The sequence below is a fragment of the Chelonoidis abingdonii genome, chromosome 2, assembly GCF_003597395.2.
Source record: "Chelonoidis abingdonii isolate Lonesome George chromosome 2, CheloAbing_2.0, whole genome shotgun sequence".
Classification (NCBI taxonomy): Eukaryota; Metazoa; Chordata; order Testudines; family Testudinidae; genus Chelonoidis; species Chelonoidis abingdonii.
In genome coordinates, this window is record NC_133770.1 from 262,892,418 (window position 1) to 262,916,877 (window position 24,460).

Sequence of the window (24,460 nt, forward strand, 5' to 3'; positions counted from 1 at the left end):
CAGCTTGGGGCGGAGCTGATCCCGATTGCTGCGTTTGCGCGTTTCGGGAGGAGGCCTCGTGACCCGTGTGTGCTCGCAGCGGTCTGTCGCGTCCCCAGTCTGGGCCCGAGAGGTACGGAGCGGTTTGGGTATCTCTTCTCCTTCCCCCTGCCCGTTTCCTCCTCGAAGCTGGGCTCCTCCCGAATCACCCCCGCCCGTCCCCTGTGGCCCTGCTGTTATCTAGGTCTCGCCGACTACTGGCCCCATCTTCCCCAGCGGCGGTGCCCTGACCCCCTCTTCCCTCCCCGCGCCTGGGGGGGGCGCCTCTCCTCGCAAGTGAGGCTAGAAGTGTCTCTGTGCGTGCGGCAGGGGCGAGCGGCGGCATCCTGCCCCCACCCCGCTCTGGTGGGCACAATCTGCGCGTTTATTCAGCAAAACAGCGATTGTCCCCTGTGCCGCGCTCCTGCCGCCGGGGGAGGGTGGGGAGCAGAGACTCTCGCCCCAGGAGCAGACGCTTGTTCTGCTGGCAGGCCAGGTTCTGAACACGTGGTGAAGCTGCTGGGGTTCCTCAGCTCTGCACGGGGAGGGCGCTCCGCAGAGGAGCGTGGTGGAAGTGGTGCAGGGTCCCGGATCTGGCCCTGTGAAGACACAGGCCACCCAACTGTAGGCACATAGGATCTGCACAGGGGTCAAGCCAATTTGTGGTACAGTGTTCTCACCGAAGTCTCACCCATGCGCAAGTGTCTTCATACCACAATCGTGCCACCATAATGTGTGTCTGAGCTTATCACCTTGGCTAACTATCTTCATATCAGTGTATTCTTGGGCAGCTACTGAAGGGTTTGCCTATAGAACATACATTGACAAGATGCTGGCATAACGTTTAACAGAGTCTGTAACCAATTAGTGAAATGTCTGACTTTAAACGTGGTTTGTATCCACACAGTGTGGTTAATGTTTGGTAAATAATGGCAGCTCTTGCTAGTGTGTTCAGTTGGCACATGGTTGTCTACCATTACCAAGTATATTATTTTGCTGTAGGGATAGGATCTCCTGTGTAACTGAGTTAATTGGTCCTCTTTCCAGATCTTAGTAACCATGGTTATAGACACAACTGTGTTTAGAGCCAATGATGCAACTAATTGTTACAAACTCTGTTAAAAGTCTGTGGAGTAGATGGGACCTACCTCCTCTGTGCAAAAATATCTTATTCTGGCATTGTGAGGGCAGACTTTGTCCTAAATGAGTTCAGCCTAACTGATTCAATATAATTAGGTGTTAATGATTATTTAAAAGTTCCTGTTAACTATTTCACTATTGATTGGTTTGGCAGTCAGATCCAGCCACCCTAGGATTGTGAGGCAAAGTACTACTACTTTTCTGCTTGATTCTCTCCCCTGGTTTCTGTCCAGCATGTCCATCAAAGGTAGTGCAGGATTAGACAACGTTTTAAGTGGGTGGAATAGTGTGGCTGGGTTTATTCTGTATATAAAAGTAGTCATGTTGTCCATTCCCGAAATGACGATAAGTTATTAGCGTATCGAGATTTGAGTGATATATAGTTGATTATATTTTTTTGCAGTTGTAGCAAAATCTTTGATTAGTGGGAGAGAGTAATGCTCCCCAAGCTTTATCCAAAGAAGGATATCTAGCATATTGATGACAGTGGGGCTGGTGTTAGTGCTGTCTTCAGAGGTCTTTGTCTCCCACCCCTCTCTCTCTAATCAAGAGCATGGATTTTTAAAAAAAAAAATTTCATTTTTTTTTTATTGACAGAATATGGATTCTCAAAAGGATGTTCAGCCTCCAAAGCAACAGCCAATGATTTACATTTGTGGAGGTAAGAATAAAACCTAACATATAAGAATATTTGTTGATCCCCAGCTTAGTCCTGCTAACTCTTGTATAATAAGAACATAAGAACGTCCATACTGGGTCAGACCAAAGGTTCATCTAGCCCAGTATCTGTCTACCGACAGTGGCCAATGCCAGGTGCCCCAGAGGGAGTGAACCTAACAGGCAATGATCAAGTGATCCCTCTCCTACCATCCATCTCCATCCTCTGACAAACAGAGGCTAGGGACACCATTCTTTACTCATCTTGGCTAATAGCCATTTATGGACTTAACCACCATGAATTTATCCAGTTCTCTTTTAAACACTGTTATAGTCCTAGCCTTCACAACCTCCTCAGGTAAGGAGTTCCACAAGTTGACTGTGCGTTGCATGAAGAACAACTTCCTTGTATTTGTTTTAAACTTGCTGCCTCTTAATGTCATTTGGTGACCCCTAGTTCTTGTATTATGGGAATAAGTAAATAACTTTTCCTTATCCACTTTCTCCACATCACTCATGATTTTATATACCTCTATCATATCCCCCCTTAGTCTCCTCTTTTCAAGCTGAAAGAGTCCTAGCCTCTTTAATCTTTCCTCATATGGGACCCTCTCCAAACCCCTAATCATTTTAGTTGCCCTTTTCTGAACCTTTTCTAGTGCCAATATATCTTTTTTGAGGTGAGGGAGACCACATCTGTACACAGTATTCAAGATGTGGGCATACCATGGATTTATAAGGGCAATAATATATTCTCAGTCTTATTCTCTATCCCCTTTTTAATGATTCCTAACATCCTGTTTGCTTTTTTGACCGCCTCTGCACACTGTGTGGACATCTTCAGAGAACTATCCACGATGACTCCAAGATCTTTTTCCTGATTTGTTGTAGCTAAATTAGCCCCCATCATATTGTATGTATAGTTGGGGTTATTTTTTCCAATGTGCATTACTTTACATTTATCCACATTAAATTTCATTTGCCATTTTGTTGCCCAATCACTTAGTTTTGTGAGATCTTTTTGAAGTTCTTCACAGTCTGCTTTGGTCTTAACTATCTTGAGCAGTTTAGTATCATCTGCAAACTTTGCCACCTCACTGTTTACCCCTTTCTCCAGATCATTTATGAATAAATTGAATAGGATTGGTCCTAGGACTGACCTTTTGGGGAACACCACTAGTTACCCCTCTCCATTCTGAGAATTTACCATTAATTCCTACCCTTTGTTCCCTGTCTTTTAACCAGTTCTCAATCCATGAAAGGACCTTCCCTTTTATCCCATGACAGCTTAATTTACGTAAGAGCCTTTGGTGAGGGACCTTGTCAAAGCTTTCTGGAAATCTAAGTACACTATGTCCACTGGATCCCCTTGTCCACATGTTTGTTGACCCCTTCAAAGAACTCTAATAGATTAGTAAGACACGATTTCCCTTTACAGAAACCATGTTGACTATTGCTCAACAGTTTATGTTTTTCTATGTGTCTGACAATTTTATTCTTAACTATTGTTTCGACTAATTTGCCCGGTACCGACGTTAGACTTACCAGTCTGTAATTGCCGGGATCACCTCTAGAGCCCTTTTTAAATATTGGCGTTACATTAGCTAACTTCCCAGTCATGGGTACAGAAGCCGATTTAAAGGACAGGTTACAAACCTTAGTTAAATAGTTCCAAACTTCATATGCTAGATCAGTCTAAATAACTACAGTGCCTTGTGATAAGGAGGGATATTGATATAATAGGCATCAACAGAAACCTGGTGGACGATAGCAATCAATGGGACACAATCATTCCGGGGTAACAAAATAATCGGAAGGACAGAACAGCCATGCAGGGGAGGAGTGGCACTAATTGTGAAGAGAAAATGTAGATTCAAATGAAGTAAATCTTAAGTGAATCCACATGTTCCACAGAATCTCTATGGATAAAAATGTCAAGCTCTACGATATAAAATATAACATTAGGGATCTATTATCAATCACGAACCAGAACATAATAGTGATGATGAAATGCTAAGGGAAATTAGAGAACTATTCAAAATTAAGAACCCAATAATAAAGAGGGGATTTCAATTATCCCATTATGACTAGGAAACATTTCACTTCAGACGAAATGCAGAGACAAATTTCTGGATACTTTAAATGACTGCTCATGGAGCAGCTGGTACGGGAACCCACCAAGGGGAGAGACCAATCTAGATTTAATCCTGAGAGGTGCGCAGAAGCCGGTCAAGTGGTAACTATAGCAACCCGCTTTGGAAAACAGTGACCAATATAACAATAGCATTCAACATCCCTGTGGTGGAAAGAACATCTCAATAGCCCAACACTGTGCTTTAATTTCAAAAGGGGAGAACTATGCAAAAATGAGGGGTTAGTTAAACAAAAGTTAAAAGTACAGTGACTAAAGTGAAAATCCCTGTAAGCTGCATAGGCGCTTTTAAAGAGACACTAATAATGAGAGGCCCAACTTCAAATGTTATACCCCAATTAAGAACAGAAAAGAACTAATAAAGAGCACCGTGCTTAACAACCATGTAAAAGAAGCAGTGAGAGATAAAAAGACTTCCTTTAAAAGTGGAAGTCAAATCTAGTGAGGCAAATAGAAAGGAGCACAAACACTGCCAACTTAAGTGCAAGAGTGGTAATAAGAAAAGCCAAAGAGAGAGTTTGAAGAACAGCTAGACAAAAACTCCAAAAGGTAACAAACAAATGTTTTTTAAGTACATCAAATAGCAGGAAGCCTGCTAAACAACCAGTGGGCCCTTGAAACGAAACACAAAAACGTGCTTTAAAAGACGATTAAGTCATTGCGGAGAAACTAAATGGATACTTTGCTTCAGTTTTCACGGTTTAGGATGTTAGGGAGATGACCCAAGACCTGAGCTTGGCTTTTGTAGGTGACAATATCTAGGAACTGTCACAGGATTAATAGTGTCACAGAGGAAGTTTTGGAATAATTGATAAACTAACAGTAACAAGTCACCAGGACCAGATGGTGACTTTTAACTTGAAAGAACACCAAATATGTGAAGTTGCGGGAAACCTATTACTAACATTTGTGTACAAGCACTTTAAAAACTTGTCCCTGTTTATTTGTCTGCCCTTTTCTGATGTGCCAGATTCTTTTTTATGTGTCTGTTTATCATCTGATCTGGCCCTTACATTATCCTCTTCTGTCCTCTGCTCCTGACTATAACCTGGAGATTCTCTATCATCAGACCCTTCCCTAAGAGAAGTCTGTGTCCGATCCACATGCTCCTCTGCAGCAGTCGGCTTTCCCCCATCTCCTAGTTTAAAAACTGCTCTACAACCTTTTTAATGTTTAGTGCCAGCAGTCTGGTTCCACTTTGGTTTAGGCGGAGCCCATCTCTCCTGTATAGGCTCCTCCCAAAAGTTTCCCCAGTTCCTGATGAATGTAAACCCCTCCTCTCTACACCTATAATATTGTTGCAAGTCTTTGCTTTAAAGGCTGTTTTCTGGAAGTGGTCCTGAAAGATGAGTGTATGGTCAGGAATGACACTGAGGTATATTGGCTTTGGTTCATAATGCACAGTTTCACAACCAAACTTGACAGTGAGTGTTTTTGTGTGATTCAGTTGTCAAGGTGGAAAAAAGTAAAGACTGCTGATTTTTGATCTCAGCTACCACTTTTGAAAGGACTCCTCCATGATCTTATAGTCAGATGTAAGAGTCACTTCAGGTTCTTTAAAGCTATGGGCCTTAGTTGGAAGTGCACTGCCCTGGTGCTACAAACATCGGCCTTGACCCTGGTGTATCTAGTTGCAGAGTACTGTGCATTGATGTGGACAAGAAGCTGTCATATCCCATTGGTGGGTAGGCAGTTGAATCGAACCATGTGAATCATCACCGGGACTTCAAAATCAATGCCTCTACCATAGCTTTCTATATTAGCAAACATCGAACCTCCAGCTATCCATCAAGATATAGTTTGAAAATCAGAACATAAACATGCTGAAGACTACCCAGAACTTCCCATCTGGCAGGCTATGGACAGCATCCCACAACGATGCCTGAAATTGTGAAAACCACTGTGGACCACACATGTCTCTGGGTCTGGCCAGGGAATGGCAAAGTATCTGGATCTCATCTAAGTTCCAAACAAGTACGTTATCACTGACCCAATAAGCCACTGTCCCCACCTTGCAGACTATGGATCATGCTGAATCTCATTCGAACAAAAATCGGACATCCCTTCCTGTGACTGTGGTGAGAACATGCCAACTATTGAACACATTGTAACACAGTGCACCAAAGGTGAATTTGATGATATCCACAGAGAGAGCACCTTGAAATGGCTTGTGGACCTACAACGGCATCTGTAGAATGTTGCTATGTAGATGCCTTGTGTGTGAGAGAGAAATAATATCTGCTGAACCTAACATCACTATTAGTAGTAAGGTGTGGTATTTGCTCAGGGTGGCATGCCATCTAACTGCAAATGGTGCAGAATAATTATACTAAGATGATGGATTTTTTGCTTCATGTAGTGATGATGTGGAAATAGCTCTTTAGAACTTCCGTCATTGGGCATAGGTCACACTTCGCCATTCTTTCCAAGTACCTTTATAATCCTGCTCTGTTTGTAATGTGGTGCAATGTTTGTAGAGCAAATAAGAATAAAACTACCATCACATCTCAGAGAAAAGCCTATGTGGTCACTTACTTTTAGCCAAAGTTGTTGTGGGCAGGGTTCAAATGCAATAACTTGTGAACGGATTACAATACTGTTGCAATGTGAGTCTGAGATACTGTCTTCTGGGGGCATTTTTTTTGAAATACTGTATCTTCCATTTTGAGCAATCAAAAGGCAAAATTAATTTTGTCCTTCAGAAATATCTTTGATCCAAGGAGAAGCCATCCCTGCAAGTGGTTTAGCATAGGGATGGGCAAACTTTTTGGCCGAAGGCCACATCTGGATATGGAAATTGCATGGCGGGCCATGAATGCTCAAGAAATTGAGGTTGGGGTGCAGGAGGAGGTGAGGGCTCTGGCTGGAAGTGTGGGATCTGGCATGGAGCTGTGGATGAGGGGTTTTGGGTGCAGGAAGATGCTCTGGGCAGGGACTGAGGGGTTTGGAGGATGAGAGGGGGGAATCAAGGCTGGGACAGGAGGTTGGGGCACAGGAGGGGGTCAGGAGTGCAGGCTCTGGGCGGCACTTACGTCAAGCAGCTCCTGAAAGCAGCAGCATGTTCCCTCTCTGGCTCCTATGTGGAGGCACAGCCAGGCGGTTCTGCACACTGCCTTGTCCGCAGGTGCCACCGCGGCAGCTTCCATTGGCTGCAGTTCTCAGTCAATGGGAGCTGCTAGGGTGGCACCTGTGGACAGGGCAGCGCACAGAGCCCCCTGGCTGCCCCTAAACGTAGGAGTCGGAGCGAGGACATGCTGCTGCTGCTGCTGCTGCTGCTTCTGGTAGCTGTGGCATGTGCGCTCGGAGCGGCACCTAACCCCGCTCCCTGGCTGGAGTGCAGGAGCAGGGCAAGCCTCAGACCCTGCTCCCCAGCGGGAACTCAAGGGCCAGATTAAATCGGCTAGCGGGCCAGATGTGGCCCAGGGGCCATAGTTTGCCCACCCCTGGTTTAGCAGCAACCAGAGAGAGAGAGGGGTTGTACTCCACAAAATATATTTCTTAATGCCTCCAACCTTTTAGAGTGAGTAATGGTTGTTAGCATCACAGGCCCTGCTGCACAGACAGTCACTTTGGTCAGCTATATAATATTTTAGATTGCACTATATTAATACCACTCAGCTGCTAGCATAGTATGGGCAATTATTTGTGAGCACATTTTTGTAATATGTCCATAGATTTATTCTAGGTAACTTGAATACAACATACTTTGTCATCACTAAAGGTAATAGAACGAACATTGTAACCTTACAGGTTAGCTAAAAGTGTTTATTTACCCTGAAGAGAAATCAAGTACTTGATTTTAGCAGTAATATTAATTCACTAAAGTTGCTTTGTTTGCCACAAATGCAAATCTTTAATTTTTGTTGCCTTTTCCAAAAGTAAATTATAACATCTTGCATTTTGTATTTCTTGTTAGTGGTCTAAGATTTTTTTTTTTTTTTTCTCTCCCAGAATGTCACACAGAAAATGAAATAAAAGCAAGAGATCCTATCAGATGTCGAGAATGTGGGTACAGAATAATGTACAAGAAAAGAACAAAAAGATGTATCCTTTTGCACATGCCTATTAAATTGTTTGAGTGGGCAGAGGAAGACAGTGGATATAAATAAAATTAAAAATTGGGGTAGTACTGAAAAATTGGTCCAGTACCAAAAAAGTCTTACAGACTAGTACTTATGTGAGGAAGAACATATAACATCTTAATTATTTTCAGGGATCTTGTTAATTAAAGCACAATACAATAAACTTTTGTAGTCTTATATTGCAGTGCAAACAGGTAAAAAGTACACTGGATAGAAGATACTATCATGCATGCAAAATATATTCCATTTTTTAAAAGCATACAAACAAATGCTAACTGTGGTGGTAACTGAAAAATGAGCCTCGATGCATTTTGGATGACTGATTTGTGATTGCATTTATTAAATTTTGTTTTCCCCATCATTTTCTTTAACTCTAACTATTACAGTGGTTGTCTTTGATGCCCGGTAATGTGAATTCAAGATGTAGCTCTTTTGGCCTGGTTCATTTTAGTATACCGATATGTTTGGTTTGTATACCCATCTGTTGAGAAATATATACTTTTTCATTCTGATATCTGTTGTAAATTATTCAAGTAGTTAAATAAAGTTTTTAATATCAACTATTCAGTTTCACGTTTGAATTCAGTGGAGTTATGCTTGCTTACACCAGAGCTAAACTTGGCCCAATATGTCCAAGTTCCCTGATTTTTCTATTCACATCTCAGAACCTCACTAAGACACCATTCCTGCAGAGACTTTAAACATGTTTAACTTTTTATATACTGAGTAGTTCCATAAACTTCAGAGAGATTACTTGCTGCATAAAGTCAAATGTGCATAAATCTTTGTAGGCTTGAGGGCTAAATCTAGGCAAAAGGGCTGTAGAACAACAAATAGTGTCAATGTATGATGTGTTCTTTATAGGCTGTTAATTGCAATTAACTCAAAAAAATTAATCACATTGTTGAACAATAAAATACCAATTAAATGTAGAAAAATCCAACAATATTTAATAAATTTCAAATATATTGCTTTCTATTACAACACAGAATACAAAGTATACAGTGCTCACTTTATATTATTTTGATTACAGATATTTGCACTGTAAAAATGATAAAAGAAATTGTATTTTTCAGTTCGTCTACTACTAGTACTGTAGTGCAATCTCTTATCATGAAAATGCAATTTACAAATGTAGATTTTTTTTTGTTACATAACTGCACTCAAAAACAAAACAAAACAATGTAAAACTTTAGAGTCTACAAATCCACTCAGCAGTGGCTGAACAGGAAGTACGACTAAGACAAACAAATTTGTTAACATTTACAGGAGATAATGCTGATCACTTCTTAATTAAAATGTCACCTGAAAGTGAGAACAGGCATTCGCATGGGAGTGTTGTAGCTGGCATTGCAAGATATTTACGTGCCAGATGCACTAAAGATTCATACGTCTCTTCGTGCTTCGACCAGCATTCCAGAGGATATGCTTCCATGCTGATGCTCGTTAAAAAAATAATTTAAATTGATACATTTGGAAATGTAGAAAACATCCAAAAATATTTAACAAATTTCAGTTGGTATTGTTTAACAGTGCAATTAATTTTCTTAATCGTGCAATTGTGATTTTTTTTAAATCACTTGACAACCCTAGTTCTTTATCATCTGAAGACATGGCTTTTCTGTGGAGAAGAAAAAAACGTACAAATTAAGTACACAATGGTCAAGATATTCAGAGTTGAGTTTACATAATCTGAGAATTAGTTGGTTACTTCATCAGTATGGTTACAATAGCACAGATCCACAAATCTACTTAGGCACTTGAGTCCTAATTTTAGGCTCCACTATGATCCACAAAACTTCCCTCACACCCTGTAGATACCTAAACTGACTTGGTTTGGTGTCTGCTTTCAGGACAAAAGTTCCCTTTGTGTCTAAGTTTCTGCCTCTGGGCATGTGCATTTCAGGTTCAATCTAGGGAGCTGGGTGCCTAGCTCCCACATAAAAACAACAATGGTTGGTCAGACCAAAGGTCCATCTAGCCCAGTATTCTATAACTGAGTGTTTACAGCACTGCCTTTATAGGGTATGGGAGACCCTTGTTCAAATTCTTTCTTACAGGGAGTGTGGAATTGAACCTTGGTCTCCTACATCCCAGGTGAGTGCTCTAACCACTGGGCTTAAAAGCTATAAGGTAGTTAAGTGTTAACTCCTTGAGCTTTTTTGTGTGGAATGAGGCAGGCACCTAATTCATTTTCACAAGAAATACCTTAGGCCTCTATGTGGCCTGACTGCAGAGAGAGAGGGGTGGGGCCTGCTTATTACCCCAGGCTTTGATTAGTATCTCCATGAAAGGGGCAGCCCTTATAACAGCTAGTATTATAAGGATAGAGCAATTGGACACAGGTACCAGGAATTGGGTAATTGCATTCTAAAGCAATTATCTTCCCCATTCATTGTATAGGGAGCTGAAGCACCTAACTCAGACTTTGTGAATGCCTTTCTAGGCACCAAAGTTAGGTATTAGGTGTTGTGACACTGAGCATCATAAGTCTCTTTGTGGATTTGTGCCAATGTCCTTAATTGTTCATTTTCTTTCTTTTAAAAACTTGAATTTTGTAAATGATGCATTTTCACTAATCAGCTTTGTTTTTGTTTTTTTTAAGGGAAACAATATTTCTAGGAGCTCTTGTGCAGCTTCCCAGTGGTGTTTTATTTTCCACTTTTCTGTTGTTTTTGCTAAATAAAGATACCCTTTTAATTTTTTTTTAATGGGACAGTATATTTCATCACTTTGCTAAATTAAGGGAGTGAGAATTGCTGCCCCACTCTGCTCCTTCAGGGCTGGTATTCTGTCCCCTGCTCCGTTTCTTTCAAAATACACCTGCCAAAATTCATTCCATTGAGTAAGACAGGTTAGAGTAATGATGGCTGCTGTGGAGGTTTGCTTTTTCTCCTGAAACACCAGGCTTTTCCCTGACTTTGACTGAGAGATCCTGGGCTAGGATGCTCTTGCACTATAATGTTGGGATTTCTCAATGAAACATCACCCTGACATCTCCCTACCCAGTACTGAAACATCTTCGACCTGGCCTGCCAGGCACCGTCTGCCCAGAAGGTGCAGCTGCTGCCCCGACATCCGTGCATCAGTTCCCTCACCTTCCTCCCGGGCTAGAGGAGAGGACAGGGCCCCCTGCTCAGCCCCGCCTCCGCGGCAGGCTCTGGCACCCCATGTGAGGCAGGTTGAGGCACGCCTCGCCCCGCTGGTCGCAACAGAGGGACCTGGGAAAGTTGCCGCGATTCCAACAGCGTCTCGCTGCGGGGAGACAGGCAGACGCTCGGCCCGGCCCCTAGCTCTGGGGGCGGGGGGCGCGCGCAGCCCCGCGACTCCAACGGTAGCGCTGCTGGGCCGACCTCTTGCGCATGTGCCGAGTGGGCGGGGGGAAGGTCCTGAGCCCGGTTGCTCTCTCCCGACGCAGGTTGAGGGCGAACTCGCCGACTGTTCTCTGGAGTTAGTGCGGGCACCTGGGCAGATCGGTCGGCCGGCCTGGGCTGCCGCCCCGCTCCTTCAGGGCTGGTGTCTCGTCCCGAGCGCGACTCCTGACCCCCTGCCCGCCCACCGTTCTCCGCTGGAGCCGGGCCTGGGGTGCACGCGGGCGGCTGTGGTGTGTGGGGTGCACGGGCCTGGAGAGTGGGGTGTGCGTGTGGAGGAGGTAGGGAGGCTGTGATGGGAGGGGTAACAGCTCGCCGTGCGCCGGAGCTGCGGGCCCGCGGCCCAAAGCCTTGCCTCAGGGGGGCTGTGTGTGTGTGGTCGTGCTTCGCGCACAGCGTGTAGCCCGCTTCCGAGGGGATGGATCCTCGTGGCAACTACTGCCCTGCTGGCTGTTTCGCTGTGTGTGAAAGGGGGTGGGGGGCAGAACAGCGTGACTCCTGGTCCTTCCCGATCCTCTGTGGAAGGGGCCAAGCTGCAGAGTTTATGTATTATCTCCCATGCCACGACCTGGTTGGGTGGTGAGATTTGGCCCTTACGCCGTACTACTGGACTCGCCACAAGCCACGCTGTACACAGAAACGGTTGCTAGGGTATGGCGGGCTTTGCAGGTCTATAGTCTCCTGCTACCGAGAGAATTTTGCTGGGATTATTCCCTTTGTTGTGAGAGTTGCAGAGATTACCAGAAACACACGTTTGAGCTCAGTTCTGCTGATGTTACATGATAACACTTCTACTGACTGGCGGTGCACCTATGCTATTTAAGGAGAAGAATGTGGCCCTTTGTCTTTATTATAATAAAAGATAGAACTATGAAAAGTCTGATTGTAAAAACACAAGAAGGTTGCACAAATACATAGGTATGAGAAGAATGAACTTTGAGTATTCAACCTGTGTGTATCACCCAGTGCAAAAGAAGAGTAAGCATTTTATTTGTGTTACTGGAGTGCTTAGGAGCCAGTCATGGACCAGGACACCATAGTGCTGGGTGCTGTACAAAAGATCAGAAAGAACCCCTGCCCTAAAGAGTTTACAGTCTAAATAAGATAAGAAACAGCAGATTGATACAGAGAGATAGATGGGGAGTACCAGGAAACCATGAGACAATATTGGTCAGCATGATAGGTGGTGGTATTAGTGCACAGTGGTCTAACCATTGTCAAGAGTTTTGAAGGCATCGTCGCAAGGGAGAGGTTTAAGGTAGGATTTGAAAGAGGATAATGAAAGCTGGTGAGGGGAGTGGTGATATGCCTCTTTTGTATTGTACAAACTTAATTTGTTTGATGAGTCTTAATCTGCCACTGGGAATTTCCACATTTTATAATTTAGATGTTTCTTATTAAAATAGCATGCCATTTGGATTTTTTTAAAGATCTCAAGAAATATGTCTGAAGTATAGCAATATTGACTCAAATTAACATTTGTAGACATTTTCACATATATCAGCAGCAATTCCATTTAAAAATGCATGGCAGTCCCACAAAAACTCCTCCAAGTTATTCTCATCTATGCCTGTGTAAAGTAAATTAGTTGCCTCAACTTACTAGTAGTTTTAAGATTATTTTTCTTCAATACATTTCCTTTATGAGGGACAGAATAAATTAGCAATATTCATTTAACAGATATATTACCTTGCATGAGAGGAACAGAAGCCAAAAGGTTTTCCAAAGGAGAAACTTGAATATGTAGTCTATGACGTTTCTAATTTTGCTTGCATTATTATAATTATTATTTCTGCATGCTATATGTGTTTGTGGCACCTTGTGGTCACAATAGAAGAGAGTGGTTTTTTGCCTAAAAGAGTTTACAATCCGAGATCTCAGTCCTGGAAGCTGATAGATCCTTGTGCCCACCCAGACCCCCAGTGAAGTTAGTGGGGCTCTGGACAGGTGGAGTAGTTTGCAAGACCAGGGCCTCAAGCTGGCAACAACTTCATCATGCCAATGGGACTATATGCATGAGTAAGGATTAAGTGTGAATTAAGGGCTGGACTATTTATTAAAATCAGATTTGCCTCAAAGTATATCTGAGTACCACTTCAGGCAGCAGAATAATTAGTTTTATCTTAAAAACATTTTAAGGAATGAGTGACCAGCCAGTTTCATCTTTGTGGGATCAGGGAACAACGAAAACATATCAAATTCCTATTAATCATCTGGACTACAAATTCATTGAAAAGTGCTTAGATGTTAAACACCTGGAAAAAATTCTCAGAATATTGAGGTAAATATTTAAAATTCTATCTTCATTATTATTTACATTATTGCTTTTTTAATTTTGTTTTTGGTTAATAGTTTTATCTATTGGTAAGATTCTGAGGATTTGGCCCAAGAGTATTGGACTCGGTACTTGACTTATCTTAAAAGTGTTGGTGAATTAACATAAGTTAAATCTCTAAATTAAAATAAAAAAGGTAACTAATCTTGTGAAAGGTTCCTTATTGACAGCACTGAAAATAGAAGTTCTATGTTAAATCCATAGAACAGGTACAGCTTGAGCAGCAGCAGTGGAAGAGTCTTCTCATTGTTCTACCAGTGTCCCTCATTTGTAGCAAGGAGGGACTTGTGAGGGGGTGTGGTTATTTCAGACACTGTGCTGAGTTACTCTCACCAAAACTTGCAAGGATTATCAAGAATATTTGTATGTACAGTATTCTTGTAGCCGTGTTGGTTCTCTGAGAATATTTATAGTTAGTACTAATTGCAATGCTTTTTGTAATGTGAATATTTGCCCATAAGACACTGGAGTAAAGCCACCAACTCAATTTACAGTTGTCATCAAACTTCTGTAAGATGGTAATAACAACTTTCAATCACTAGGAAGTAAAAAAGGTCCTCTGTAGTCAGTACTGCATCATTCATATATATGAGGAGAATGCAATATTGTTTTTGTTTTGCTTAGTTTTTAAATGATGTGACATCGTTTTACCTTTAAGGTCTGGTGAGGAAGGATATTACCCTGATCTTACATTATTCTGTGAAAAACGCATTGAATGTTTAGCTCCAGGGAGCAGAGCCCTGCGAAAAGATAAGCCTCCAGCCTCTGCATCTGACTTTACAACTGAAGAATGGGAAAGAATTAATGATGAAATGAAGGTAAAGTATAGTTTTAATTTAATATGGTATGGCAATGTAAGTATATTAAAGTAATTATTTAGTTATCAGATTTTTTTTTAGTAAAGCTGTTTAGAATTTGATTGTCTCTGTTGTTCTCAGACTGATTATTGATTACATATCAGTAATGCAGCAATTTTCAGTTGCTAATAGTTCACATGGCCTTGCACATTAGGACCTGTTTCATTACGTGAGGAAATATTGACCAGAACTCTCTTAATTATCCTTTTTATTTGAATAGGACCGCTGAATCTTTAACTTCCATCTAACAGCCACAACAAATAATGACACATTTATACACCACCTTTGATTCAGAAGAATCACAAAGTATTTGCAAACTATATTCAGGGAAATGCATCACTCTCAACTGAAAAAATGTAGTATCTGATTATGTTGGGGCACATCAACACTGCATCACATGTTAGGACAGGAATTGAAGAATTTCATATCTAGCTGAAAATGTAGAGGGAACTTAGGTGGAAGAGCCTTTAGTGTTAATGTTTCATCTTAAGGACATCAGTTCTAATAGTTTGGCATCTCAGCAGTCACAACTGGATGCAAGTCCAAGTCCTAATGTGAAATATGAACCTGTGATTTTCTGGACTGGAGTTAAGTATGCTACTGAGTCATACTGGACTTGATCGTGAGAGGTATCAAGCACTTGTGGAATTTTTTGAATTTAATAATATGACCCCTTTGAGCTCTCCTATTTTGGTTAGAGATTTAACGAAATTTTGAGGCTTAACATGTGAGAGATGGTTTGGAAAGGGATTTCTTACAATAATGATGTATGGGTTGATATTTAGTGTTATTACTGGATTTTTTGTATCACAAGTCATGTATATATTAGTCTAATGTGTCCTAATCACATTTACACTGTTTCTGGTTCTGAGTAACTGTTGCCATTTTCCCAAAAGAGGATCTGCTAAGCTCTTGTCAAAAACTTTTTTTTTAAAAATGATTTGTTCCCTGCCACAACTCTCCCAAATCCCAGCTTATGATGACTATCAAAGCAACAGAGAAGTGCTAGACATGACTCCAACTGGAATTCATCAATATCATTCTTTGAGTTGAGTTGGGTATATACAGGGCAGTATATTATATTAGATCATCAGGAGGTCTGCATTTACTATTTTGAGGTACTTTTGTTTCTTTTCAGAGCTGGGTGACAGAAATGAAGGAAGATGATTATAAAATACAATTTCCTGTAAGAGAAACACTTCATGAGAGACTAGACAATTTGCCAGCAGTTCGTGGTTCAAATAGCTGCCTTCATGGTGGCCAGGTATCTCTTTTCTTAAAAATATGTGTATCAAATGCATTTTAATTTTTTGTTTCTGAGAGATGTATGCCTTTATACATAAATAATGTGTTAATTGATCTTTTCTTGACTGTTTATTGTAACCAGTGGAGTATCAGTGAACTTAGTACTGGATCCCTAGAAAGCATAGGTGTAGTTTGACTTCTGTATATGGGGAGGCAGAGCCCCATGGGGCTCAGGTCAGCTCTGCATGGCAGGGCCCAAGGAGGGAGCACCACCTCCGTGCCCTGATTCACCTCAGCAGGCCACCCAGCCTGTCTGGGTTGGGGGATGACCAAAAATTGTAATTCAAAGCGGGGGAGGAAGGGGTCAGCCCATAAACTTTGAAAACTGCTCAGGGTGCAGGGAGGGATATAGCTAGAGGCTGGTCCTCTGTGCCCCACCAGGGGGCTCTGGCTGGTGTGGTGGGACTTGGGAAGGGAGCAGTGCCAAATGGAAGGCAGAAATCTGCCCCCCTGCCTCAGTGTCGCCTGAGGTTGCAGTTTTGGGAGGCAACGCCCATGCTTGAAAGTGACCAAAATTAAAACAAACTATCTCTTTAATACAGTACTCTACTTTTTCACTTTGTATACCCTGAGTTATTTCGAGTGCCTTTTTAGAGACCATCACTGTCCTAATATAATTATGACATATTTAATAAATTTTACAAAACATACGCAATAAGTAATATTTAAAATATTTCCCTACAAAGTGCAATACTGTAGAATGGATTGAGAGAAAAATATAAGTTGCCAATGAGGTGTTTGAATCCTGGGGTGGTGTTATAAATGATCCTATCTAATTCCCATCCAGCATGCAGATTTTTGGCGTGCTAATAGACCCAACTGACTCTAAACTTTTATGTTAACGGTATTTAAATTTCTGATTTGTGTCTTTTATATAAAAGTGTTCTTTAAGTGATTGCTAAATTGATTAATTGAGAATGCTTCTGCATTAACAAATTAGTTAATAATTACATGTAAATAAATACATACAGATCAGACATACCTTTAAATGTCAGTTCATTAAATGGAAACTTTTCTTGGAAATGAACCAATTTTAAGGCAATTTTAGTAGGAAAGGTTTTTCAGGTTGAGGGTGGAATTTCTGGTCAAAATGAGAGACAGACTGACAAAGTGACTAACCTCCACCCCAGAGTAGCCCAGTAGTTATGGTATGTACCTGGGACGTGGGAAAGCCAGGTTCAGGTTTCTGTTCTGTCTGGTTGCAGGCCAGGTCTCTCTCTCTCTTGTTGTGAAAAACTTTGAAAGGTCTCAGATTTGTCCCAATGCAGAAAGGGAAAATTTCTGAAATTTCAAAAATATTTATGGGAAAAGAAAACTGTTTCCTGCCCAGTTCAAGTAGGGTATGTACAAGACAGTGATTCTGAATTGTTTCCCCTATGTTCAGTTTAATTACGAGAAGAAAATAAATGTGAAGATAGGTTTGGGGTATCAGCAGCTGAGATGTCTCTGTTGTTTTGTTTCTATTGAGGCAGCAATTCTGGATGTGGGAACTAGGTTCCCAAGAGCATGAGGGCCTGGCTGTTAAGGGCTCTTAGGTTTTTGGGGTTGGATCACTGGTTCGTTCCACTAGAGGGCAAACCCTGTTTCCACCTTCTCATGCTAGAACAATATGGGGATAACTGCACAAGTGAAACCTCACTGAGTTTTCTTCCTTTGAGTTTCACCATGTGATTTGGGGTGCTTTGTCCTTAAGTTTTAAGTTTAAGACTTCCAGGTTGAAAAGAAACCTGATGATTGATACATGAGTGAATGTATACTGTTGGAATCATGTGTATCAAACACCTCACTGATTTCCCTTAAAACAAAAGTCAAAACTAGGAAAGTCTTGAAAACTAGTGAAGTTTTGAGAACAGCTATATGCTGGAGACCAATCATGAATAATGTTGATCCCAGATGAGAATAACTATGGGAACAAAAAACGAAACTGCCAGTCAGGGAATTTGTTAAACAATGAATTCTCAGCCTCTTTCTTTTCCTTTTAGAACAAAGAAAATAAACAAAGAAAGAAGAAAAATATACCACGAGATTACAGGGAATGGGACAAGTATGTTAAATTGTCTTTTTAATTTTGAACTTCTTTGTTTTTGCAATAGAACTCTACTAGGTACCAATTTAGATTTTTTTAAAAAGAGAAACCTGTTTCATGCACCTAATAATATATTGCATGAAATTATGAGAATACAGGTGAGACATGTTTTTATTTAATACACCTCTACCCCGATATAATGCTGTTTTCAGGAGCCAAAAAATCTTACTGCATTATAGGTGAAACCACGTTATATTGAACTTGCTTTGATCTGTCGGAGTGTGCAGCCCTGCCCCCTTGGAGCTGTGCTTTACCACATTATATCCGAATTCGTGTTATTTCGGGGTAGAGATGTGTAAACATTCCCTTTACAATATAAACAGTGTAGCATGGAGCCAGTACTTGAGAACAAAAAGTGAAGCTGCAAAGTTTTATTTGTTCAAGCTAGATATGTAGACCAGAAAGTAAGCAGACAACATAAATAATAGGTAATTTAATTTTTCAAATTTCATTTTTAATCATCAAGACTTTAAAGTCTAAGGAGATATTAATAAAACAAGTAAGGATATTTAACGTGATTTTTTTACCTTAACTTTAAAAACAAAACAGGTCATACTTATTTTATGTTCCTCAATGTGGTATTTGTGTGCATTAAGTCCTATTTCTGCATTAAGACACCAAGCAGGTGGATTCTTGCTCCTGCACTGAGCTCCATTAACCTCATAGACTTGGACTTGGTGCAGGCACAACAGTTTGCCCTCAAACAGTCAGTTGCAGGAGCAAGGCCTTAACGGTATCTGACCATTGTATAAGGCTCTAATCTTACAAAATGTACTTATGTGCATAATGTTTACAAAAACAGGGCCTTAGTGTTTACAAGTGGTCTAGAAAATATATTGCCAAAAATTAATTTTGACAAAATTCACTCTTGTCATGTGCCCTCTAATGGGTGGCAAAATGATTTGTCAATCAATTTGTTTCAAATAACCTGTGACAGAATAACCTGCGTAAGAATAAATGGAGCAGTTGATTTTTGTTTTCCTTTTTCACCTACACACTAGAAAGGACCTGCTATATTTATTGTTGTGAAAAATACAAGATGTATTGTAATACGTTAGTGTAATATCTCTTATATTTATTGCAGTTTTACTTATCTGTTCTGTCTCCCAATCCTTGAATTTAATTGGGTCTACAGAAAATAATTAAATTTAGAGCTGGTTGGAAATTTTTAAACAAAATATTTTTTTCTCAGAAAAATGCCAGTTCGTAGAAATCAAAAATGTTCATGGAAAGAGACAGTTTTGATGAATTTCTCATTCTGAAAACATTTGAAAAATAATAGTCAAATGGTCAAAATCTCATTTTGACATTTTCTAAATTAAAAAGTTCCATTTTTCAGTTTGAAAGGACTTTTCACTGAAATTTAAGTGAATTTAAAAGGTCAGCATCAAAATGAAACATTTTGATTGACCTGATTTGAATTTTCTAAATTTTTGGTTCAAAAAAATTGTCAATATTGACTTGATTTGGGTCAGGAATAAGTTTTGAAATCTTGAAAATTCTTGCAAGGTGAAAAAATTTGTTTCCCGTCCAGTTATAATTAGAATGGTCTTCATTGTTTGTAGGTAGTGGATGGTTCTGACTGCATTTCTTTTCTTTTGTTGGATTGTGTTACAACTGTAACATTTACTTGAAATTAATTAATGAAAGATCTTTGGAAAAAGCAGCTGGAAAGCAGCTGTGGAATGGTGGCTGAAGCATTGTTTCTTCTTTGAGTGCTTGTTCATGTCGATTCCATTTTAGGTGTGTGCGTGCCCACATGCACAGTTGTCGGAGATTTCTGCCTTTGCAGTATTCATAGGGCCCGCTGAGACTGTTGGACCACCTGGCAGCATGTACTTGTATAGTCAGGCACGCACAACTCTGCCTCAAACCCTTTCGGGTGTGGCTGGTGTTGGTCTGTGTCCCAACTTGGCAGTTCGTTTAGTGGCAGGATCCCATATTGGTGCTGGAAGGCGTTCCCTTCATGGCCTCTGCCTCATCAGTGACCATTGTCTCCAATGCCTTGAACCTGGGATGGGGAGCCCACCTGGGCACTCTCAGCTCTCAAAGTTGTTGGTCCAGTCACGATTGTTCCCTGCATATCAATGTCAGGGAACTCAAGGTGGTTCGACTAGCCTGCCAAGCCTTACTACCTCAGGTTCAAGACGGGGTTGTTCAGGTCCTGACAGACAACACGGCTACATTCTTCTATACCAACAGGCAGAGTGGAACCAGGTTGTTTGTCCTCTGTCAGGAAGTCCTCTGGCTCTGGAACTTCTGTCTGCAGCACAACATCCATCTCGTTGCTACTTATCTTCCAGGGACCAAAAATGATTTTGGCAGATCGCCTCAGCAGGATGTTTTCATCTTGCCACGAGTGGTCCCTTCATCCGGAGATGGTCTGTTCCATCTTCCTCAGGTGGGGAACTCCCCAGGTGAACCTGTTCGCATCTCAGCAGAACAGGAGATGCCACGTCTTCTGCTTAATTGGGGACATGGACAGAAGATCCCTGTCGGATGCCTTTCTGCTCCTGTGGTTGGGGGCTTTGATGTATGCCTTCCCTTCAGTGCTGTTGCTACCCAGGGTCCTTACAAAGATCAAACAGGACAAGGTGAGAGTCATCCTCATAGCACTGGTGTGGTCGTGCCAAGACTGGTTCAGCACTCTGCTGGACCTTTCAGTGGCGACCCTGTTCCAGCTACCACCCAGGTTAGACCTGTTGTCCCAGAACCATGGCAGTCTTTTGCACCACTGCCTGGCGGCGTTGCATCTGATGGCCTGACTGCTGCGTGGCTAAACGCGCAGGATCAGCAGTGCTCAGCTGAGGTTCAGGTTGGGAAGTAGGAAGCCGTTCACCAGAGCGACATACCTGGCCACATTCATCTGCTGGATTGCGGATGTAGGTGTTCGTCCTGAGCAGGCTTCTCTTATTCTGGGCTACCTCCTGCATTTAAGATCCAGGGCTTGTCCCTCTCATTAATCAAGGTCCATTTAGTGCCCATCTCAGTCTTCCACCCACTGTTCGAGGGCAGGTCAATTTTTGCTCAGGATATCATGGCCAGATTCCTTAAGGGCCTATCTCACAGGTCCTCTCTTCGAGCCTCTGGCTTTCTGCTCTCTCCTTCTCCTTTCCTGGAAGGTCGTGTTCCTGGTTGAGGTGACGTCGGCCTGCCGAATATCTGAGTTTCGGGCACTCGCCTTGGAGCCGCCATACACGGCCTTCTACAAGGACAAGGTCAAGGTCCAGCGAAGACCACATCAGCCTTTTCTTCCCAAGTTAGTTTCTCAGTTTCATTTGAGCCAGGACATTTACTTACCGGTCTTTGTTCCGAAGCCACAGAAGTCGGAGGAGGAGGAGTGTAGGCTACATGCCCTAGACATCACGAGGGCTGTGGCCTTTTACATTACGGAATGGCTTGATCCTGTCAAGTTGACATAGTTATTCGTCGCTGTGGCCAACAGCATGAAAGGTTGCCTTGTACCCACTTGAAGAATTTCTTCTCGGATCACTGTCTGCATTCGCTTCTGCTATGACAAAGTGAACGTGCCACCCCCAGCGATCATCACTGCTCACTTCACAAGGGTGCAGGCCTCTTTGGCAGCCTTTCCGGCTTATGTGCCTATCCAGGACATCTGTAAAGAGGCCACTTGTTTGTCTGGCTGTACCTTTCCGTCCCACTATGCACTGACCCAACAAGCCCAGGATGATGCTGGCTTTGGTAGGGCAGTACTGTAAGCTGCTAAGCTGTGAACTCCAAGCCCACCTCTGTGGATTCTGCTTGTGGGTCACCTAAAATGAAATCAACATGAGCAAGCACTCGAAGAAAAAATGGTTACCTACCTTTTCATCATTGTATTCCTTCAAGATGTGTTGCTCATGTCTATAACATTTCCCGCCCTCCTACTCCTCTGTCGGAGTTGCCAGCAAGAAGGAACTGAGAGGGTGCAGGGCCAGCGGCGCCTGATATGCTGCCACATGGGAGCGCCATTCCAGAGGACACCACAGCTGGCTATACGGATACTACTAAGGCAGAAATCGCTAACAACTGTGCACATGGGCACACGCACATCTAAAATGGAATGGACATGAACAACACATCTTGAAGAACAGCAGTTACAAAAAGGTAGGTTTTTTCCCTTTGGTCTTCCAGTTACAATATTTAATCATGTTGTCTGTTCTCGAAATGTAAAAAGTACCTGCAACTCCAGTTGTTTTCAGTGGGAGTTACAAGTGCTCAGTATCTTTTTAGGATTGGCCCTTTAAAACACTGTTTCTTGAATTTTGCCTGATTCTTAGAATGCTGTACTGGGGTTTGGAGTGGACAGCATGGAAGAAAACACACTCAAAGGAAATATAAATTGTTTAAAAAATTGTGTGTTTTCCCTGAATAATTTTGGATTGTTGAACAGATTGACAGAATCTTTGTACCCAATTTAGTTTATATCTGAAATATAGCATGTTGTTCTGTGGGTAAAGAAATCTTGTTTTGCTGCATTTTACTGTGTATGTAAGTTTTTTTTTTTTTTTATTTTAAGGTTTGATGTGGAAAAGGAGTGTTCAAAAGTTGATGAGGTCTATGAAGAAAATAATTCAAAAGCATGCTTCAATATTAGTTCAAATTTACCTGTAATTGAAAAGAAAATAGACACAACAGGTAATTGACTTAGTATCAAAATTGTCTTTTCTTTGAGTAGATATAGAATTAACATTGGTCAGTAAAATGTTCATGCAAATTGAAGAAACATTATAGAGGAAAAATGTACTTTTGCTGTATATCTCTTCCTTGCTTTTTTCAGCCATCACAGAAAATAAAAATAAACCATGTTCTTAGTAAGTCATCCCAGGAAATGGTCATTTTGCAGAAATTGTGATCCACCTTCTAATAATGCTTATTGAAAAAGATTTGCTTTAAATTTAAGCATGAAATTGGGGCTGGAGATGCTGAAGAAAAATACATCATCAAGACTGATTTGTCCCATTTGTAAACAAAACATAAAATGTATCAGGGCATAATTATGATATTCTCGTAGAGCTTAAAATCACTTTCCTCTTACTGTTTATAAAAAAACAAACCAGTGGAAGCTTGAAACAGCTTTTTATTTTTCTTGTATAATGCTGATACTACTTGGTTGTTATAGCATTTCTCATGCATGTTGGTATGCTGTGTGTGTAGTTTAAAGGTATTTAAGGGTGCTTTCAGAGAGTATTGAAACCACAGTTGTCTTTAAATTATCTGAATAAAAATAATTGGGGACAGTACATATGTGCTGACTTATTGCCCACCATGCAATAATGAGAAAATCTAGTTCTGCTTACTGTCTATTAATGGTTGCAAGTTAATGTGAAACTTAAGGCTTGCTGGATCAACCATGAATTGGTCTGCTGAGAACTTTATTCACCTTCTTAACCATCCAGCTTCCTTCCTCTGCTAACTTTGCTTCCCATCACCTTTCAACATGTTGACCCATTTCCTCAGATGGCCAGATAATAGAAGCTTGTCCTAGCAAAGCAGAAAACAGGTTTTAGCCTAAACAAAGGATCCTTCTGGAGTGTTAGTGGTAGTTATTCCAAACATGCTAGGTTGTACTACAAATGCAGAAGGATCAATTATTCATCTGAAAACGTTTTTCTACATAGTTCTTATCAAAGTGAAAGCACATAGTCTTCTCTACCAAAAGAGAACTTGAAATAGAAATAGCTTAAAGATCAGTTTAATGTTTTGTATACAGTATACTGTGTGTTTAATAATTCATAATGGAAGAAAATTGCAAAGACACTAAGCCCATTGTTTCCTGGTTGTTGTATATAATGTATATACAGAGAGAACTTGTTATAGGGTATCCCAATGTGCACTTTATTTACTTATTTAAACTCTAAGATTTTATTGGTGGCATGGAGGATGGCAAAGGTCTTAAGCCAAGAGGCACAGATTTTTCAAGTATTTCCTTTCTAATGCATACTCAATTTTGTCTGCCCTTGGACTCTGTTCATCCTAGAAAATTTCAGTACAATTTTTCCACTGAAAAGAGTCTTGAAAAATGTGTTAAAGTCGCTTGAACGTTGCTGAATACAAAATATCCAGATACGATCTTTTATCTTAAAATATAAACATACTGATAAAGTTTCCTTTTTTTGTTTCACTTTAGGAGTTTTCACACTTCTTTTAATAACATGGACCATGTCTTAATAGAAAGGTTGTCTTGTAGTCTACTCTCCATAACTTTTAAAACCAATGTACACAATATAATTAAATTAAAATACTTCTATGTTAAAATGTCATATTTTGCATCTGTTAACTTTTAGATATAAAAACAGCTAACTATTATGTTCTAGGTATGACTAAGAAAGAGAGAAATTTTATTGCTAGTCGTGAAAAAGAAAAAGGTAATGAAGCCTTTGCCATTGGGGATTATAAAGAAGCAGTGACATATTACACTCGGTGAGTTAATGTCATGTGAACCATTATTTAAAAC

General features: G+C 41.0%; 2 protein-coding genes across 3 annotated transcripts in view; both read left to right on the forward strand.

Annotated features, from left to right (window-relative positions):
* POLR2K (RNA polymerase II, I and III subunit K) lies at positions 1 to 8,609 on the forward strand. Its single transcript, XM_032801526.2, has 4 exons — positions 1 to 112; positions 1,756 to 1,819; positions 7,919 to 8,011; positions 8,436 to 8,609. Exons 2-4 carry the CDS (start codon positions 1,759 to 1,761, stop codon positions 8,456 to 8,458), a joined length of 177 nt encoding a protein of 58 aa, XP_032657417.1. The 5' UTR covers positions 1 to 112; positions 1,756 to 1,758; the 3' UTR covers positions 8,459 to 8,609.
* Positions 8,610 to 11,331: 2,722 nt separating this feature from the next.
* SPAG1 (sperm associated antigen 1) overlaps positions 11,332 to 24,460 on the forward strand; it is a 71,948-nt gene continuing 58,819 nt past the window's right edge. Inside the window, exons 1-7 of one of the 2 annotated variants that reach the window (XM_032801501.2) lie at positions 11,332 to 11,383; positions 13,560 to 13,701; positions 14,414 to 14,573; positions 15,751 to 15,876; positions 17,900 to 17,961; positions 22,523 to 22,641; positions 24,321 to 24,426. In XM_032801501.2, the coding sequence (XP_032657392.1) occupies positions 13,562 to 13,701; positions 14,414 to 14,573; positions 15,751 to 15,876; positions 17,900 to 17,961; positions 22,523 to 22,641; positions 24,321 to 24,426 (713 nt within the window). In that variant the 5' untranslated portion in view covers positions 11,332 to 11,383; positions 13,560 to 13,561. Of the gene's footprint in view, positions 11,384 to 13,559; positions 13,702 to 14,413; positions 14,574 to 15,750; positions 15,877 to 17,899; positions 17,962 to 22,522; positions 22,642 to 24,320; positions 24,427 to 24,460 lie in introns of those variants that run through there. The other variant, XM_075063133.1, reaches the window with a different exon arrangement.